The 19,453-nt window shown below is 55.7% G+C and overlaps 7 protein-coding genes across 7 annotated transcripts; 3 read left to right on the top strand and 4 right to left on the bottom strand.

The window, feature by feature from the left end:
- Positions 1-36: 36 nt before the first annotated feature.
- Positions 37-1,473, bottom strand: CCOS01_10306 (uncharacterized protein; the record flags this gene model as incomplete). Its single annotated transcript, XM_060458462.1, has 2 exons — positions 37-1,304; positions 1,362-1,473. 2 exons carry the CDS (start codon positions 1,471-1,473, stop codon positions 37-39), a joined length of 1,380 nt encoding a protein of 459 aa, XP_060311627.1.
- Positions 1,474-4,506: 3,033 nt separating this feature from the next.
- On the top strand, positions 4,507-6,863 carry CCOS01_10307 (glycosyl hydrolase family 3 N terminal domain-containing protein; the record flags this gene model as incomplete). The annotated part of the gene is made up of 3 exons (XM_060458463.1): positions 4,507-4,935; positions 5,012-6,386; positions 6,454-6,863. The coding sequence occupies 3 exons, from the start codon at positions 4,507-4,509 to the stop codon at positions 6,861-6,863; spliced, it is 2,214 nt and encodes a 737-aa protein (XP_060311628.1).
- A 2,274-nt stretch (positions 6,864-9,137) lies between these two features.
- Positions 9,138-9,857, top strand: CCOS01_10308 (uncharacterized protein; the record flags this gene model as incomplete). The annotated part of the gene is made up of 1 exon (XM_060458464.1): positions 9,138-9,857. One exon carries the CDS (start codon positions 9,138-9,140, stop codon positions 9,855-9,857), a length of 720 nt encoding a protein of 239 aa, XP_060311629.1.
- A 696-nt stretch (positions 9,858-10,553) lies between these two features.
- Positions 10,554-12,391, bottom strand: CCOS01_10309 (uncharacterized protein; the record flags this gene model as incomplete). The annotated part of the gene is made up of 2 exons (XM_060458465.1): positions 10,554-11,594; positions 11,651-12,391. The coding sequence occupies 2 exons, from the start codon at positions 12,389-12,391 to the stop codon at positions 10,554-10,556; spliced, it is 1,782 nt and encodes a 593-aa protein (XP_060311630.1).
- A 1,697-nt stretch (positions 12,392-14,088) lies between these two features.
- On the bottom strand, positions 14,089-15,690 carry CCOS01_10310 (uncharacterized protein; the record flags this gene model as incomplete). The annotated part of the gene is made up of 1 exon (XM_060458466.1): positions 14,089-15,690. One exon carries the CDS (start codon positions 15,688-15,690, stop codon positions 14,089-14,091), a length of 1,602 nt encoding a protein of 533 aa, XP_060311631.1.
- Positions 15,691-16,475: 785 nt separating this feature from the next.
- Positions 16,476-16,781, bottom strand: CCOS01_10311 (uncharacterized protein; the record flags this gene model as incomplete). The annotated part of the gene is made up of 2 exons (XM_060458467.1): positions 16,476-16,643; positions 16,674-16,781. The coding sequence occupies 2 exons, from the start codon at positions 16,779-16,781 to the stop codon at positions 16,476-16,478; spliced, it is 276 nt and encodes a 91-aa protein (XP_060311632.1).
- A 1,148-nt stretch (positions 16,782-17,929) lies between these two features.
- CCOS01_10312 (malate dehydrogenase) lies at positions 17,930-19,223 on the top strand (the record flags this gene model as incomplete). The annotated part of the gene is made up of 3 exons (XM_060458468.1): positions 17,930-17,974; positions 18,196-18,313; positions 18,385-19,223. The coding sequence occupies 3 exons, from the start codon at positions 17,930-17,932 to the stop codon at positions 19,221-19,223; spliced, it is 1,002 nt and encodes a 333-aa protein (XP_060311633.1).
- Between the last annotated feature and the right edge of the window lie 230 nt (positions 19,224-19,453).

Consider the following 19,453-nt stretch of genomic DNA (forward strand, 5'->3'; position numbering starts at 1 on the left):
CATTTTTTTCCTTCAACGTCCCCGCGTCCCTTCACTCTACTTGCTTTCCTCCGTCTTGTACTCTTGTTTGCCCACGCGCTCACACAGACTCTTCAACATGTTGCCGGTCCACTCAAAGTCGGACTCGTCGAGGAAAATCTGCGCACTCACCCTGACCCACCAACGACCATCGTGCCTGTAAATAGGCAGGAAGGTCTGGTATTCACCCATCAACTTGGATACAAGCCAGGCGCCCACAGCTGCAGATTCCGTCTCGGGAACGGTGACCGTGCCATCAGAACCCACCGAGACAGACTCCGCATCAGGACCGCTCACCATCGGCAACGCAACGTTGATCATGGCGCACTTTGTCAACGTCTCCGTCTTGTTGTCCAGAATAAACGTCCCGAGGATCGCAGCAATCTTCTTGCCGCCGTTCTTGGCCAGTGTCTGGAGGTAATCGAGAATCTTGTCCTCTCCACCAAGGCTCTTACGCCACTCAATCGAGTGTTTGACACACATGTTCGGGCTATTATCAAACGTCCCGTTGAACCCGAAATTCGTCACAAACTGCGAGTCCTTGCTCTTCGGCAGCGGGTTGTACCGAACCTGCCCGGACCGCGGCACATACCCGTGCGACGTCGGCACCGTCGACGCCACGAGGTGCTGGTTCCGCTCCGGCACGTAGAAGACGGCGCACCCGCGCGGGACGTGCAGCCACTTGTGGCAGTTGGACACGAAGAAGTCCGGGTCGGCGGCCGCGACGTCGAGGTGCACCATCCCGATCCCCTGCGCGCCGTCGACGAGGCTCATTACCCCCAACTCGCGGCAGGCGGCCGTCATGGCGACCCAGGGAAAGCAGATTCCCGGCAAGCTGGTGACGACGTCGAAGAGGCAGATCTTGGGGCGTTTGCCCTCGGCGCGGGATTGTGCGACGACGGAGCGGAAGAGGGCTACGACGTCGGCATCTTCCATCGGGTACGTCAACGGGATGCCGCGCTCCGAGACGCGGCCGTAGCGGGTGTCGACGATGTAGTCGATCGTCTTTGCACAGCCGCCGTAGATTGTGGAGAAGTAGAGGATCTCGTCGAGGCCGTCGGCCTCCCAGGACAGGTTGCGGAGGACCGTGTTGACGCCCGTCGTGGCGTTGGGGACGAAGACTGTGCTGTCGAGCGGGGTCTTTATGATTTCTGCTACGGCTTTGCGGGATTCGCGGAGGTGGTCGTGGTAGGTCCAGCGGATGAAGGGGTCTGGGCGGGCCTCGGTTTCGTCTTGGTAGGAACGGAGGACTTTTTGGATGTGGCGTGGGATAGTCCCGAATGAGCCTGTTTATTATGTTAGTGAACGGGAAATGAAATGTGGTTGAGTTGGGGATGCCATACCATTGTTCATGTTGTGATAAGCTGGGTCATGGAGAAATTCTTTCAACATCTGCTTGCCAAACGGTACGGAGCCGAGTTGGAGCTTGCTTGTTTCTTCGGCGAGCTCACCCATGATGAATGAGGTTCTGGATGGGGAGTGGAGATGGTATTGTCGGTGATGATGTATCGGTAATGCGATGCCGAAAGTTTTCCAATGATAAGCCTCTCAATGAATGAGAACGAATTGAACAAAGATGAAGATGTTCTGAATTAATTGACTTTTTGACAATGTCCTATTCAATGTGATTTATACCAATATTGCTCTCGAATGTGAGTCGTACCTCAAGATGCCATTGACTCACAAATGGTTGATGGTTTATCTATCAACCCCATGCAAGACAAAAGATTAAGTCCAAACAAGAGCGGAAGCCGAGCCGCGTCCACCTCCGCATCCCGGAGCATGGGCCCATCGGAGTGTTAGCCCGCAGGTGACCCGCTGAAGCACCCGCTTGATACTCCTGCATGTTGTCCGCAGGGCGCGGACTATGTACAGAGGACGGGTCTAGCGGAATTTAAAGCGTAGTGAAGGGCGGAACGACTGCGAGCTATCATGCGCCGACCGAGTCTAACCGAAGATTGTTTGGCTGAGTCACCTTTATTTCTCGAGGCTTGGGATGAGCGGATGGCAGGTTTGCCGTTTCTAGTGGTGAGTTGATTTGTAACATGTGCAGGATCACGATCCTCTCGTGCATCTTGAAACTACATGTTGACAAGCATGTCAGATTCCGGCGGGCTCAATTGTCCTACGAACACGGAGGCATGGCGGTTGATGTACGAAACCACCCGATAGTCGGCGGATCAGATGCTCTTTGGGTCAAGCACTTTTAGATTATCGGGAACTCGTAAAGAATCCGGATCTGTTGAGACTATCCGTGCAACCTAGTTCTATCTTTACCGCAGAAAATTCTAATAAAGTTATGACTCTCAACAACATTATCCTAGTGATCGTTTCCGCGAGCGTGTCACTAAGCGGTGGGGCGCCTATATGACTCGAATTGACTACAGAGGTGACAGGGCAACTTGCAACTCTTTGGTTGTTTGTGTTGGTCATCTTGCTGAATTCAATGGCGATTGAGACCTCTTATTGCAAGAATCTTCCGCGATTTCTTCAACATCGGCGAAACGGGAAATTCAACTTTGTCGCCCGGGGGCTGACGCGTTACATACTTAGGACAATCAACAGGTGGTAGCGTCATCGAAGATCGTGGCGGACATAGCTCAGTTGGGAGAGCGTCAGACTGAAGTTAACTTCAATCACTTAATCTGAAGGTCGTGTGTTCAATCCACACTGGCCGCATCTTCATATACTTTTTGCCATTTTTTTTGCATTCTCCACCCAGTCTTCACTCTTTGGGGACAATTTCTGCGCATTTGGTCGGGATTGAGTGTCACTGTTTACTCAATTTGGTCCTTGAGCACCGTTTGGCTCATTGCTTTTGGTGCGTCACCCATCCATGTTCATCCCCAAAAGTTAATGCACAATTAACTCATCACTGTCGACACATGGTTCAGGGGCAGTAAACTAGGTTTACTGGCAGTTGTTTCATGGAAGAACTCCTATTCGATTGACTTCATCTTCTCCTCTTTGCTCTACTGTGTAAGGTCCAAATGATTATGTGCGTGAGAGTGACATTTCAGACACTACTAGCAGTCCTCGGCCGAGCATGCGCACAACCTTAACAGCTGGTGTTCGTCTTTGCGTTCCCGGTGCAGACACCTGGGAGTCTGGGAGAACTTCTCCGAATTAGACTCAACCAGTTGCGCGTTTCTCGTTAACCTGAAGTATATTTCGTGCTCTATTGCATGCAGCCCAGCTTGTGTGTAACTACCAGCCAAGTTTTCACAACATCATAAGCGTAACACAACAGGGCCTGGATGAGGCACTTCGCTACGAAGCAGTCGACACACCATTGGCATTGCGTCAGAGATGCCAACATGAGTACGCGGAAGAGTTCATCCTTTTTCATTGTCAGGAAGGGGCGAAAAAAATGAGGGGAGCTTCAAATTTCCGACCACCGCCGTTCCCTTCCCCCCCGGGTTCTCCAACAAGCGACCGCCGAGCGGCCATCCCAACGCGGGGTTGCAAGCGGGCCGGCATTTAATAAGTTAAGATTCACAACGTCATTTAATTGCGTTCAGGGGCCACGACATTCAACCGGCTATGGCCCGGACTCGCTTTCGAGCGAATAATCATTGATGGTGTACGGCAATTCAGAACAATAGCAAATAACCGCTCTATTGCAATTGGGTCTTGCGGCAGACGGCCCGACGTCCTGTGAACGGGTGTCCATTCGCGGGAATACTTTGAACGAGACTGAAAAGACCGTGGATCAGTTGGAGTTTTCCCCTCATTTTCATGTGCCCATCATGTACATCGCCTCATGCTCCGGCTTCCAAGAGATCAAATGTAACCCTACGGCAATGTCAATGTCACCTGAGAGACCAACGCAGTCCGACGTTTTGTTCCGGGACGATCTTCTCCCATTTCTCCAAACCGGAGGGGAGCAGCCGCCGCGATGTGGCCACAGCTCTCTAGCGGCACATATCCATGGTTACTCCTATGGGATGAACGCACAAAACATGTGGTCAACGAATACTACCTATACTGAATAATAATCACCGACCATGGATCTTGGGAAGGGATGATCAATACCAAGCCGCTGGATACTACTACCGAACATCCCGACTCAAAAGTATGGAGAACGGCTCAACTCTAAAGTTGCCCCCTTAATGTAGACGCACAGGGCCAAGACATGAAGGGGGCCAATTGGCAATTTATACTATGCCAACCACTGGGCCACGGAACCATACATGTCCTTGTCGCGGGACATGAGATCACAGGGACATACCGAGCCCAATTCACGCAGATTGACCCTGCAGGAATGACGACCTCTCTCCTCTTCTCCATGTCCTCGGCAGCTTGGCCAGACACCTCTGGTTTACTGAACGGTGTGGATCGTCACTCCCCCTCAAGCGGGGAGGAAAGCTCCCAAGAGGCTCATGAGCTTCAGGCCTCCGGGGACGTATAAAGGCGAAGACCCCCGGCCGCACACATCTGCGCTTCTTTCACCATCCGTCCCACAGACCTGAACGTTCCTTTCTCAAAATGCATCTCCCCAAGATCGCATTCCTGGCCGCAGCGGCTTGCCTCGCCAGCGCGCAAAACTCCACGGGAGGTGGCAGCCCCGTCCGCACCCCGGAATGGAACGCAGCCTACGCCAAAGCCGAAGCCGCCATCGCCAAGCTCTCTCTCGACGAGAAGATTGGCATCGTCTCGGGTATCGGCTGGGGCAAGGGCCTCTGTGTCGGTAACACTTCGCCCGCGTCTTCCATCAACTACCCCTCGCTCTGTCTCCAGGACGGGCCCCTCGGCGTCCGCTACGCCAGCAGCGTGACGGCGTTCGTGCCCGGTATCCAGGCGGCCGCGACGTGGGACGTCGATTTGATTCGGCAGAGGGGCGCGTTCAAGGCTGCTGAGGCGAGAGGCGTTGGTGTCCATGTTATGCTTGGTCCTGCTTGTGGCGCTTTGGGTAAAGTAGGTTCTCGGATTCCGTGAATTTTTGCACTTTGGATTTTAAGTAACATGGCTAACCATCGAAAACCTGAAATAGACACCAAACGCTGGTAGAAACTGGGAGGGCTTCGGCCCGGACCCGTACCTCATGGGCATCGCAACCAAGGAGACGATCGAGGGCATGCAGTCTTCGGGCGTCCAAGCAACGGCAAAACACTACATCGTCAACGAGCAGGAACTCAACCGCGAGACAATCAGCAGCAACGTCGGCGACAGGGAAATGCACGAGCTCTACCTCTGGCCCTTTGCCGAGGCCGTCCACGCCAACGTCGCCTCGGTAATGTGCTCCTACAACAAAATCAACGGCACCTGGGCCTGCGAAAACGACGCCGTCATGACCAAGCTACTCAAGGAAGAGCTGGGTTTCCCGGGGTACGTCATGACGGATTGGTACGCCACCACGGGCACCGTCAGCGGCGCCGAGGCCGGGCTGGACATGATGATGCCGGGCGCCAACTACAACAACGATCCCAGCTCCGTGTGGTGGGGCCCGCAGCTCAAGACGGTCGTGGAGAACGGCACCGTCTCGCTGACCACGATCGAGGATAAAGTCCGCCGCATCCTCGCGGCATGGTACCTCCTCGGCCAGGACCAGGGCGAGTACCCGCCCGTCAACCTCGCGGCCAACGTCCAGGGCACGCACAAGGACAACGTGCGCGCCACGGCGCGGGACGGCATCGTGCTGCTCAAGAACGACGGCGCCATCCTCCCGCTCAAGGCGCCCAAGAAGATCGCCGTCATCGGGTCCTCGACCGTGAATAACCCGGCCGGCATCAACGCCTGCTACGACCGCAGCTGCAACAACGGCACCCTCGGCATGGGATGGGGCTCCGGAACGGTAGACTACCCCTACCTCGTCGCCCCCCTCGACGCGATCCGGGAGCGCGCGCAGCAGGACGGCACAGAGGTATCCGCCAGCAGCACCGACGACGCGCAGCAGGGCGCCACGGCGGCCGCCGGCGCCGACGCGGCGTTTGTCTTCATCACGTCGGACTCGGGCGAGGGCTACATCACCGTCGACGGCAACATTGGCGACCGCAACACGCTGGACCCGTGGCACAACGGCAACGAGCTCGTCAAGGCCGCGGAGGCGGTCAACGATAATGTCGTGGTCGTGGTGCACAGTGTCGGGCCCATCATTCTCGAGACGATCCTCGCGCAGCCCGGCGTCAAGGCCATTGTATGGGCTGGGCTCGGGTCGCAGGAGACTGGCAATGCGCTGGTTGATATCCTCTGGGGCGCGACGAACCCCAACGGAAAGCTGCCGTATACGATTGGCAAGAGTGTCGCCGACTACGGCACTGCGGTGTCCAAGACGCTCGAGGATAACTTTGCCGAGGGCATCTTTATCGACTATCGCCACTTTGACCGGGCTGGCATTGAGCCGCGGTACGAGTTTGGTTACGGATTGTGTAAGTCTTTTGTGCTCTAGGGGAGGGTCGATGCTTCACTTGAAAACCATGCTAATGAAACATGCAGCATACACCAACTTTACCTACTCGGACATCAGCGTCACATCCACAGCTACTTCCGGCCCGGCCGTCGGCCAGGTGGTCCCCGGTGGCCGCGCCGATCTCTTCGAGGTCGTTGCCACCGTAACGGCGACCATCAAGAACACGGGATCCATCGCCGGCGCCGAGATCGCGCAGTTGTACCTTACCCTCCCGGCCGGCGCGCCCCTGTCTCCGCCAAAGCAGCTCCGCGGGTTCGAGAAGTTGAGGCTCGGCGAGGGCGAATCAGCAGTAGCGACGTTCAACCTTAGAAGGAAAGATCTGAGCTATTGGGATGTCGCAAGCCAGAACTGGGTTGTGCCGGCGGGTACGTTTACCGTCAAGGTTGGAGCGTCGAGCAGAAACCTGGCATTGGAGGGAAGCCTGGTCGTGTCGTAGAATCTGTGTACGTCCATAGCATATTGATCGATGCAATGAGACGATAATGTTGCAACAAAAACTCCAGTACCTTGAATTGAGGCCCGGCCGGCGGGATGTTCACGTGAGGCGTAGTGAGGTTCCAAGTCCACTGACATACTAGGCGCAGTTCGATCCACGTCGGGCCGGGTGACACGGGAAGAGTGGCTTGGCGGAAGCGAACATGCGGCGGAGCGGTCGTGGTTCCGCCACGGCAGTGGGCTCTCGCCGTCTCGCGTTCGGGAATGTGGGCGAAGTCTCCGAGATGCCGATGTGGACTGTGGCGCGGGTTCAGACTTTAGAGTCCCATCCCTGCTCCAAGCTCCAGCGCGCCGCGAGTGAGGCTCGGGCATCTTTTCAAGAACCTAGAAAATGTTTCGACATGTTCTAGAAGATAGCGGGGTGGGCCTCAATCTGGGCAGATTAGGATGTTACTGGGCTCATGCTTCTCATGAGTCGGCGACGAACGGGCGAACCTTGCTGCCGTGGAGCCGTGTCTGCCGTCTTGGCTGCTGGGTAGAGTACGGCCAGTCTACAGAGACTTATAGTGTGAAGTTGTTAAAGCCGTGAAGAAGCGCGAGGACCGGAAATAATAAGGTATTGCATTCAAAACATGATGTGATCTGAAGGTTTTCAAAACCAAAGTGACTCGGGGCTGATTTGCGTCTGCGAGGCAGTGGGCGCGGTCTGAGGTGTCTGTGAGGCTGAGCTGGGATGAAGGTTATTCCCACGTAAGTTTTGTGCCTGGGGATAATCTCAAGTCAAGATGCGAGTGTAGCCGAGGGTGCAGCGGAGGTGAACCGTAGAAGATGACGAGACCGATTGCGGAGGTACTTGAAGCCTCACGGAGCCTCAGAATGACGTTGTTGATGAAGACGACTGTTGTGAGATGTATTTCATGAGTGTAGAGAGAGAGAGAGGCGGTGGTTGACGATAGTAAAGGTGAGGACGCAATCGCGGTGGCTCTCCGGACTCGCCGACTGGGACCCCTAACGCCGAAGACCCGAAGCACGGGACGGAGGGTGACATGGTCCATCCCGAAAGAGAAAGTGGAACCACCTGGTGGGGCCTAGCGCACCGCCTCCCCCGAACTCACTCACCTCTACTCTTCACTCTTACTTTCATCCTCACTCTCACTCTCAGGCTCATACTCAGTCCTCAGTCCTTATTTTCAGTGCTCACATCCACTCTCAGTCCTCGCCAAAAGTCTGCCCTATCGACTTTTGACGCTGCCTCGCACCCTGTCGCACCCCAGCCGGCAATCTCGGATCTCCCCCGCCGACTTCGCCCAGCACCGATTCGATATTCTTAGCATGCGCCTTGTGGGAATCTGCCGTGCATTCGCAATCTGCCGTCTGCAGGTCCGGTAATCCACAATCCGCGAATAAGCAAAAATTAAGGTGTGTTTGCAGATGGAACGCTACCTTGCGTCCCCTCCCGTCTGTACCTGTATATCCGAATAAACAGACTGAGAGTAAGGTCGAGGCACCAGGCATAATGTTCAGGGCAAACAATGACGAGCATACCTTCTTCTCTCACATCAGACGCTCCGTCCCACACAGATATATCCCATCCCTCATACTCCATACAGAGATACATCTCTGCAGAACGTGGTGCAGAAGTACATTCCATGAGAATCCCGTGACGGTATCCAAAGACTCGGCATAATGACCATCTGTCTCGCCCATTAGCGCCGCCAGACGATACAGCCAAGGCACGAACACATCAAACGCGTGTCGAACCATCCCCTGCGGAGAAGAATGACCTGCCCATCGTGAATTACGTGTAATATCAACCCGTTGGGCGCTGAGCCCCGGCGACCATGTGGAGTGTCCGTGAAGGGATGGACGCGGGAGCCAGTGTGTAGTGTGTCCCTCTTTGAATGTGAAGTGACACCAAAAAGAGGGGCCGCCGCCTTACGCAATTCCCTACCACCACCCCAAGCCCGAAAACTCCGCCCCAGCGCGACCTTGCGCCGCTCCCGGGATCCATCCTCGTCGCGAAGCTTAGGTTTCTCTCCAAGTCACAGTCATGCCTTGATCACTCACCCCCCAGCTTGGACTGGTTCCCCTGTGAACCTGTTCAGACGACCGGTTTACTTAAGGCTGGTGTTCCCCAGTCCCCATTCCCGTTTGCTTTCATTACTATCTTGTTCATCAACAAACTCACCACTTATACTCAAACCTCGAGAGGCGAATACAAAACCACTTACACACCACAACATCATCACCAAACACAACTAAGCAGCACCCACAAATGTCAGCACAAGACTACTACGGCGGCACCCGCCAAAACACCCACACCCCAGGAGGCGGCTCCTCCTCCCGCCACCTCTCCGCGGGCCCCCTCATAGATAGCGCAGGCTACCGCCCCCGCTCCGCAAACTCAGAACGCCCTCACTCCTCCTTCTCCTCTCTCGGCCTCCCGGGCTCCTCCTCCCACCACCGCTCCCGATCCTCCGGTCCACCAGGCTACGACGCCCAACTCGGCACAGGCCAAGAAGGCGAACGCGGCCTCGTCTCCACCATCGGCGGCGGCGCGGCAGGAGGGTACGCAGGAAAGAAGTTCCTCGGCGGGAAACTCGGCGCCGTGGCGGGTGCTCTGGGCGGCGCGGTGGTCGCGAATAAGCTGGAGCACAGGTTGAGTGGGAGTCATCACTCCAGCAGCCACAGTCATGGACACCACGGGCATCACGGACACCACCACCCGCCGCCTCCTCCGCCCCCGCCTCCCCATCACTACGGAGGTCATCACCACCACCATCACGGCGGACCTCCCCCGCCACCCTACGGAGGCCACCACTACGGTCCGCCGCACCATGGTCCCCCGCACCACGGCGGAAGCCACCACTCTTCCGGTGGCTTCGGCGGTCTGGTCGGTTCGTTGATGGGACGTGAGAAGCATGGACACCACGGCGGGCCTCCTCATCACGGGGGTGGTCACCACGGACATCATGGCCACCACGGAGGCTGGTAGAGAGACTCGGATGGATTGATGACTATTTTGGATACGACTGGCGTTTCTTGGTGTGGCTTTACTCGTAATGATGTTACTGTCTACTATATACCTGCACGGCTACTGCATTAGAGAGAAGTAAGAGGTGGACGTTTTGACATGGGAATATTCAGGGAAACCGATATCGATGGCCTTGCTGGCCTACTCAGATACCTTTAAGCGTCTCACGACGCGTGTAAATTCAGACTTGTACAAACCAGTAATTTGCTTTTATTTTGCACGGTGACCAAAGGGTCACCATCCTATGCGTGTGTGATGCTACTCGCGGCCTTGGCCATGCAATGCATATAACATCCTGAAAAGAGAAACTCCAAGATTCAAAACTCCGTCAGAGGTGCAGGGCCCCCTTATGCTCCCCGAATGAAGCCCCCTCCCTGGTATAGAAGACGGGCAAAAACAGTCAACTAAATGCCCGTGTAATACTGAGAACCCGACCTCGGGCGAACAGTATCCACTGGGCAGGTGTATATATGTGTCCCAAAGAAAGCAAAAAAGAAAGTCATCATCATCGTCGCGTTTCGCCCGGGAACCTTGCAACCTCGGTTCTTCCGGCGCCAAAACACGTGTGTATATGCAATCCAAATAAAAGCAATGCAGATCCCCCGGGTGATCATCCATGCGAAGAAACCCGAAAAAAAACAGGACAAAACACGGCACTCATACTCCTACGGCCCCTTCTGACCGATTTCTCCCTGGAATCTGAATTTCGCCGTCATCGTCGTCAGAGCTGTCGCCCGCTTGCGCTGCTTGATCAATCATCCGCTCAATGTCTGCGTCCGCTAAGCGAGGCCGTGGTCGTGAGGTGCTGCCGAGGGCCGCTGGTAATGACAGTTGAGGACGAAGAGTGCTGCCAATGGTTCCTCCGGAGAAGCTGGCACTTCCGTTGATTCGCCTCCTCATCGGCCCTCGTGATTGAGGTGAATCCATGTCAATGTCCATGTCGCTCACTGCCGTAATACCTCCAGGGCTCTTTTCAAAACCCACACGCTTTTGCGGCAGGGGCCGTTGCGAGGGCAAACTTTTCCGGGGTTGTGAGCTTGGCAGAGCATGGCGACCAGGCAAGTTCGAGGCTGCTGACGACGAGTAGTTGTGCTTCATGTTGGCCGAGTTTCCGGGACTGCTCATGAAGAGTAGTGATTCGATGGCATCCTGCTCTCTAACGTTTTGATGAGGTGAGAAGAGAATCGGGTCGATGAGTGGAGTCCGGCCTAACCTCTGATTTGGCGTCGCATTGTTGTTCGGTTGAGAAGGGGTATGCGGTGACGCGCTGTGTGAGTGGGAGAGAAGAGTCGGAGTGTAGCGAGGGTTTGAATTTCGGCGCGGGTTATGGCCCCCGATTGGCCTTGACGGCTGAATCGGAGCAGGCGGTGCAAGTGTAGGAACGTTTTGATGCTGGACAGGTGCGGGAGGCGAGGCAGAGGTATGCGTGGATCTTTGGCCCTCCTTCCAGAAGGACTCGTAGGTTGCAGGGCTGGGACCAGAGCTTGCGGTGGTGGCGGCGCTCACGGGTTGATAACGAGCCATATTGGCGCGAGGACTTGCAGACAGCTCTTGGCGGCCGTGCAAGGTGGAATGGCTTGAGGTGGGCGAGGCGGCCTGGGACGCCATGGATTCGACTTCATCAATGGAGTGTGATTGCCAGCCGTGATTGACCTTGAGCATTGCGTACGAGAGGCGCGTCTTGAGGTCGCTGGACCACTATATATTCTGGGTCAGCCATGCTATCTTTGTTTTAGTGTCGCGTGCCGACTTACATCACCGATACTGCTGGCTGTAGTAGAGGCCATGCTGACGGTGCTCGTGTTCCTCGAGTGGCCCATCCGAACTGGAGAGGTGTTTTCCTTGAGAGCACCGTCGGCCATTCGCTTCCGGGCCGTTGCCATTACATTGTCCTCGGCCAGCTTGTCCTGGGCGGCGGCAATATGTGATAATTGAAGTAATTGTGACTCTTGGCTGGAATCGTGGCTGTTGAGGCTTCCTCCCGGCATGTCACCCTGACTGGCGGGCGGCGTGAAGACGTTGGCGGGTTCGGCGGACAGGCTCGAGGTCTGCGAGTCAGAGGAGGGGAGCGGTCGCTGGTGGGTGGATGGATTAACCTGAGAAGGTGCGGAGGATGCAGCGATTGAGGCGGTTTTGGGAGGACGGTGATCGGCTATGCGAGGAAGGTGATTTGACGCTGAAAAGGGTTGTGAAGTCTGCTGGTAGCTGGGCTGGGGTTGTTGGCCTTGTGGATGAAGGTGAGCGTGGGCGTGGCTATGGAGATTGTGGTGGTGATTCGCAGTCGCGTCGCCCAAGGAAGATGCGGCTTTGTCGTTGGGGAGCGCGTCGGGGGAGGCGACGGGCTGGGGTCGGGCCAAAGGCTGCAGAGCACGACGAGCGGCTTTATTCGGGAGCAATCCCGTGTCTTGCAGGGCCGCGGGCGAGTGTATTTTGAGGCGTTGTCGGTCGGATTCGTGTATATGGCCCAGCCGGGGCGGGATGGAGGTAGAGTCCATGGGCGGACAGATTGGTGATGCGCCGGACTGAAGTGTGATGACGGAGGGTTCGAGCGGCGAACGGACGCAGGGACCGACTATGTTGGAGAGTGTATTCAAACACTGATCAGGACGATATACGGTGACGGGGCCGGCGAGAGGACAGGAGAGAGGGATTTGGTGGTCGGAGGTGTAGGAGTGACCGAGGTGACGGATGAGGGTTGCGACGAGGATCGGGTGTGCGGTGTGGTGGAGGAACAGTGCGGTGCAGTTGAGTGTGGTGGTGGTGGTGGTGGTGGTGGTGGGCTGTGGTCCAGTTGCATAGATAGGTGAGGTACGCGGACAACACTAGGCAGGTCACACAGGCGGTGCTGTCCGCTGTCGAGGCATTTGCTAACGGTTGCGGGCACCTAAGAGTAAGACGGTAGTTAGACGATAGGTAATTAGCTGGGGGGATTGATGGACGGGCGGGGGGATGGGAGACGGAACGGGGAGCCTGGAGGAGCGATGACTGGGGTGGAGGAGGAAAAGGGCGGTTTACGCGGTCTGCGTCGCGTTATTTTCGCCCACCTGGCTTACCTTCCCGTCGGTTGTTCTCTTTCACAATGAAAGTCCCCGTATGTTTTTTTTTTCTGCCCAGGTGTGTCTCGTCTGATGTGTGTGTGTGTGTGTGTGTGTGGGCGTGGGCGTGTGTGTTTCCGTGGATTGTTGACTCTTGTTCTCGTTGTTCTGGCCCTTGGGGGAGAAACTCCAGTGTCTCTCGGCTGTGTCTTGCAGCGGCTCCTCCACTGTAACAATGGCGAATCCCCCCCTCCCAGTCGTCCTGACCTAACGCTCTTGGGGTTCGTTTCGCTAAACAGACGGGGACCCCAGTTCGGTGGTCACGCAAGAGGATGCAAATAGAGTCTACAGAGAGAATAGAAAATTAAAGATGATGAAGACGAGAAAATGAAAGTGTGATGCAATGGAAACTCATGTCAGAATTTGGCCAGTCAGTAATGGAAGGTAAGGTAGGCAGGTACACGGGGCGAGTCGATGCCCGCGCCTGCCAGATCAAAAGAAACACCCCGACCGAGGCGACGTGGACAGTGGTGGGGGCAAAAATCGAGCAACTGCGACACGCCTAGCTGCCCGCTCGGCCTGACTCAGCAGGTCAAAGACACGAAGTCACATGATATTGTACCAAGGTATCTTCCACCATCATCACCACACCACCACCGCCTCCCGTCCCTCCCCATCCCGGTACCTCACCACCACACTTCCCTGAACATCTGCATCCATCCTCTATCCGTATACAATGTTTGCTCTTCATCAAAGACCGACCTGCTGTTCCAGGCCTCTTCTTTGTCTGTGATTGGATTACTGAACGGATACCCCTGAAGCTGAAGTATTGCTGCCCAAGCCCAAATGTGAACCGAGCATACCCATCTCCATCTCTGAATAAGGTAGATTTAGCAAGGTAGGTATCCGTAGGTAGTGTAAGTCTCATATAAGATGCCCCCAATCATGCCTTACGTGCAAACACTCGAGCGTATCTCCGTCACCGCTACACAATGCTTTGTCCAAATCCATTAACTCCCCGAGGAATGCTTACTCATGTCTTCATGTCTCATCTGTAAGAGACTCTAACCCAATCATCCAGTTGACCACTTGTTGAGGGTCCTCTAATACTCCCGTACTCTCCACTCCAATCCACGACAAGTCATTGAACCGTGAACTCAACCACACGCTGGCTCGTCACCCGTCGCCGAGTATCCATGCGCCCCGCCATCCAAGATCACCGCTTCGTTGTCGCCAAAGTCATCCTGTACCCTCCTCCACTGCGTCTTTCTGTCCTTACGGCCCTCCAGCTGCGCTCCCTTTCCCTTGGCGTCCCACACCGGTTTGATCAGTCCTCCCAGCAAAGGGTTCTGACTAAAGGCTCCGCCGCCGCCAACACCGCCCTGTCCACCCTGCCGTTGACTGGTGAGGCTGTAGTTCTCGTCTTCAACTTCGTCCATCACAATATCCTCTTCGTCCGGCGTCGTCGGCCGCTCCACAGCCGCCATCTTCCTGACTACCTTGCCACCCACCACGTCAATGCTGACCACCTGCCGCCGCTTCTCGTACTCGGGCTTCGCGTTCCACTCAATCTCGCGGAGGATCTTCTGCTGCCTCTTGAGCTCCCTGGCCCGCTCCTCGGGCGTCGACCAAATGTTGCCTCCGCTGCCGGCCATGGCTCCGCTGACATCAAAGTCTGCCGCCTCATCTCTGACCGTCGTTCGCCGCGCGTTCTGCGCCTGAAAGTTCAATAGCTTGTCCCGGTGCTCCTTGGCCTTGGCCTCCGCCTCGGACATCTTGTTCTGGCTAAATGGCGCCGGCTTCTTGCTGACCTCGGCCCGCTTATGAGCATCTCTGTCCGCAGCCATGCGCTCCTTTCCTCGCTCGGCCTTGAGCTCCCTGATCATGCCTTGTACATCCTCCGACGACAGCAGAGGCGTGCCGCAGAATGTGCATGGCCCCAGGCCCTCCTTGACGCAAATGACCTTGCCACACGACTGGCAGTTGGGCGCCGCCGTCTGCAGCGGGTGCCGTGTAGCAACGCAGTTGCACCTCCTTGCTTTCGGATCGTCACCCATTGTCGGGTTCGTCGTCAGCTCTAAAGATCTAATAGCCGCGTCTAAATCGTTGAGGGCCGTGGATGCACCTGCCATTGGCGTACCTCCGGCAATCGATATCTTTGTAGGTTTCGTCGTAGGCTTGGGGGTAGAGGATCGTGATACAGGGTTCGACTTGGGCTTCGCCTTGACATCGGATATCAGGTAGCCTCCGGCCGTTCTTTGCTGCTGCGGAGGAGGGGTAGCACTCTTTGGTGGTTGCTTAGAACCCGACGACGGGGCCCCAAGTTGCGGGAAGGCGGTGCTGATGCTGTTGCTGCCGCTGCTCTCCGCCGCCGGAGCTGGCTTCTTCCCTCCATACCACTCGTCCTCCTGTGACTTCTTATTGTAGCTTGCTCCTGGGGGAGGTGCAGCCTCAATTTGTCTTGCGGTCGGTGTGTGTATGTTTGCCTTCTTCTTCTTGGGTCCCCGTGACGTCTTTGGAGCAGGCTCCGGGGCACTTGAGCTGGTCGAACTGTGTTGCGGCGCTGGGGCTGGGGTCTTTTTCTCTTGTCGTCGTGAATTGAAGGAGGAAATGAACTCGACGGCCTGTGGTGAGTCGCCCAGTAAGTCGTTGAAGTGGTTTGCGGCTTCGGATTTCGACAGCGTGTTTGCGTAGTCGAGCATCTGCTTTAGCTCGTCCTCAGGGAGGGGCAGCAGGCGGGAGAGCTGCGCCAGAGACATGTTGGGAGTTTGACGTCTCTTCCTAAGTGTATCTATGTCGAGATAGAATCGGCTTTTCGGACCGTGGTGGAAGTTGTTGGGGCAAGGGAAAGGGTGTAGTTGTGAAGCTTTCGCAGCAATTCAGATTTGAGAATGATGATGATGAAATTGACGAAAGTGGCGGGTTCTTTCTTTAGCTGATGTTCCTGGAAGCTAGCGCCACAGCTCCCCGCGACTGTCAAAGTTAGGGTGGGGTCAGCGTCGTGGTCGGCTGGCAACCCCCGCTGCCTGTCATCGAAGAGTCACTCGGCGTGATGAGAGCATATCTCACTCTGATGACGAGATGGAGGGACTGGGTATTGGCTGTATTTCATCTCCCAATGTGATTATTGTAGATTACTATCCTACTCAGTGACCTGAATGCCGCTAAAGTCACACTCGAAAATCCTCATGTCATTTGAAAAGCATGACCTATTTATCGAAGCTTACCTATGGAAAGCATTCAGTCCTGCGTGTAAGAATGAACCCTTGGATACTGACTAAGTCTTATTCAGACTCGAACCTATGTATACAGACAAAAACACAATGAGAGAATCTCATCAGGCTATCGTTATGTTGCCAGTCTGCTTGCATTTGAATTCCGTCGTGTGATACTGTACAACGTGGCACAATTGAAAAAACCTTCCTTTCAGCCCAAAGAAAGTCTTACGTTGAACCATACTTACTGTCCATCTCAAGTTTTGAAGAGGAATTTCAAAGGCATAGGCTGTTTTTTTACATGACCTATTATCATAGGTTACGGCAGTTCAAAACATGTTATCACCAGATGTCACAGACCGGGAGGTGCCAGTCGGAGCCGGGTGGAAGCCGGCTACGAGGCGCGGGCCGTACGGAGTACAACAAGACTGGGGGGTCATGAGGTCATGAGTCGGCGCCGGTTGCGGTGTCTTGAGAGTTTCGAAGCACCTTTTCGCCGACACAGAAATGGAAGCAAATATGCGCACCAGTGAGATGGCGTGTTCTGGCTTCCCCAACTGCACTGAGTATGCGTAGGTAGTGTACATATGGAGTACCGCCTCGGTATGCTTCATGGGTAGGGCCAGGGAAGACATGCATATGTCGAGTAAGGCTGTCTGAAAAGATGTCACATGAAGCAAGGCGGTTCTGATGGACAGTGTAACATGTTCTCCGACGGATGGTAGGGGATCCCAGGGATGCAAAACCGAGAGTGAGGCCATTCTGCGTAGATCCCGTCCACCCATTGCGTCCGTTGGCTGGCTTCCATTAGGGAGTATACATACAATGGTGGTAATTGAGAAGGAGTACAGTTCAGCAGGCTTTACCGTAACCTCGGGTCGAGGGATGTAGGTATTAATGCGGGATACATCATCTATCATATACACTACGACAGATGGGTTACAGCAAGGTAATCGTAGGGTAGATAAGCATGTGCCATGATGAGACCGTCCGTCCATCCACCCGAGGGCGTCTAACGGGTGCGGCAGAGTCGACTGCGTCTCTCGTTCCGGGGCTGAGTGGTAGCAGTGGAGAGTGGATGGTCGGGGACCAAGCTCGGCGATGGGAAGCTGGGAAGGAAGAAAAGGAAGGGAAAAAAAGATGCTACAGAATGCACCGCAGTGCCGCAGAGATGTGTGGAGTACGTATCCTCTCCGGCGTTTCCCCGTGGTCTTCCGGGTGGCCGTGACGCTAGACCTGAATTGGAATTGGCGTGGGGTTTCTTTCCTGCTTGTTTTTTTTTTGGCTGGCGGTCGCATCGTGATCCATCACATCACTCGCACCTTGTAGCCTCAGGAAAGCAAGTCCCGGTCAGTCAGTCAGTCAGCACTGGAGTGTTGGTAGTAATAACAACCACAGCTAAGCTAAGGAAGGTAGAGACAAGAGCGAAGCCGAGAAATGGAACCTGAGGTGCTGACAAGGTGTGGAAAGAAAGGCCGGGAATGACGGGGGGGAAACAGTGGATGGTGGGCCCTTTCTAAAGCCTTCACCCACTCGCAGGGCCGCATCCTGCCATTCCCGGGCCCCCGTCAATCCACTGTCTGTGGCTCCCGTGTGGTGCGTGTGCTCTCTGTTGAGTGTCCTGTTGTCCTCCGCTGCTGCGCTGTTGCTGTGTGAGAGGTGTGTGCCAACTTATTTCGCGCGCCTCATAAATTTTTAAACCTCTGCTCTTTTTTTCTTCCCTCATCCATCTTAACTGTGTACCATCTACCTACTACACATCCCCCCCCTCCTCGTCGCAATCATGTCTTTCGTCCAGCGCCGCATGTTCTCCGCCTCGGCGAGAAGCGTAAGTCATCCTTTAGCTCCCAATTCCTATCTGGCTGCGCATCAAAGCAGAGCTCTCTCTCTCTCTTCTCCATAGCTCCGAAAAGCCGACCTCGGGGCACGGAACTGAAGGGAGACACAAGCTATGAAGCTTCGTCATGATCAAACGTCAACAAACACAAATGCATCATCACATACAATGGAAACAGCCAAAAGACCATTCAGCTGACAACATGCCTATAGCTCTCCAAGGTCACCGTTCTCGGTGCCGCCGGTGGTATTGGCCAGCCCCTCTCCCTGCTCATGAAGCTCAACCCCAGAGTCACTGAGCTCGCCCTCTACGATATCCGCGGAGGCCCTGGTAAGTCCATCTCCATCTCCATCTCCATCTCCATCTTCCTCTCCAGCAACACCCAATTGACTCCTGTTCAGGTGTCGCCGCCGACATCTCCCACGTCAACACAAAGTCCGTCGTCAAGGGCTACGACCCCACCGCCACCGGCCTCGCCAGCGCCCTCAAGGGCGCCGAGGTCGTCCTCATCCCCGCCGGCGTCCCCCGCAAGCCCGGCATGACCCGCGACGACCTCTTCAACACAAACGCCTCCATCGTCCGCGACCTCGCCAAGGCCTGCGCCGAGTCCTGCCCCGACGCAAACATCCTCGTCATCTCCAACCCCGTCAACTCCACCGTCCCCATCGTCTCCGAGGTCTTCAAGGCCCACGGCGTCTACAACCCCAAGCGCCTCTTCGGCGTCACCACCCTCGACGTCGTCCGCGCCTCCCGCTTCGTCTCCGAGATCAAGTCCACCGACCCCAAGGACGAGAACATCACCGTCGTCGGCGGCCACTCGGGCGTCACCATCGTCCCCCTCTTCTCCCAGTCCAACCACCCCGACCTCTCCTCCAACGCCGAGCTCGTCAACCGCGTCCAGTTCGGCGGTGACGAGGTCGTCAAGGCCAAGGACGGCGCCGGCTCCGCCACCCTCTCCATGGCTTTCGCCGGTGCCCGCATGGCCGAGTCCCTCCTCCGCGCCTCCCACGGCGAGAAGGGCATCGTCGAGCCCACCTTTGTCGACTCCCCCCTCTACAAGGACCAGGGCATCGACTTCTTCTCCTCAAAGGTCGAGCTCGGCCCCAACGGTGTCGAGAAGATCCTTCCCCTCGGCAAGGTTGACGCCGCCGAGGAGAAGCTCCTCGAGGCCTGCTTCGCCGACCTCAAGAAGAACATTGCCAAGGGTGTTGCCTTTGTCGCCTCCAACCCCCCCAAATAAGTGCAACACTTTCCGTGTGTCACTTTTGATGTAAACTAGGGGACGTGTTGTAGTAGATGGAAACCTACACAAATAGGTTGAGCAGAGTTGAAAACAAAACAAAATCACATCCTCCACTACTTTTTTTTTCAGTCTAATCCGACTGGCAAAGAAAGAAAAGGATGACGGGTAGACACAGAAGCGCACACCAAAAGTCGTGCTTTACCTACTCGTGGCATCGACTTTGCGTC

The sequence above is a fragment of the Colletotrichum costaricense genome, assembly GCF_030867565.1.
Source record: "Colletotrichum costaricense strain IMI 309622 chromosome Unknown Scaffold_10.1, whole genome shotgun sequence".
Classification (NCBI taxonomy): Eukaryota; Fungi; Ascomycota; class Sordariomycetes; order Glomerellales; family Glomerellaceae; genus Colletotrichum; species Colletotrichum costaricense.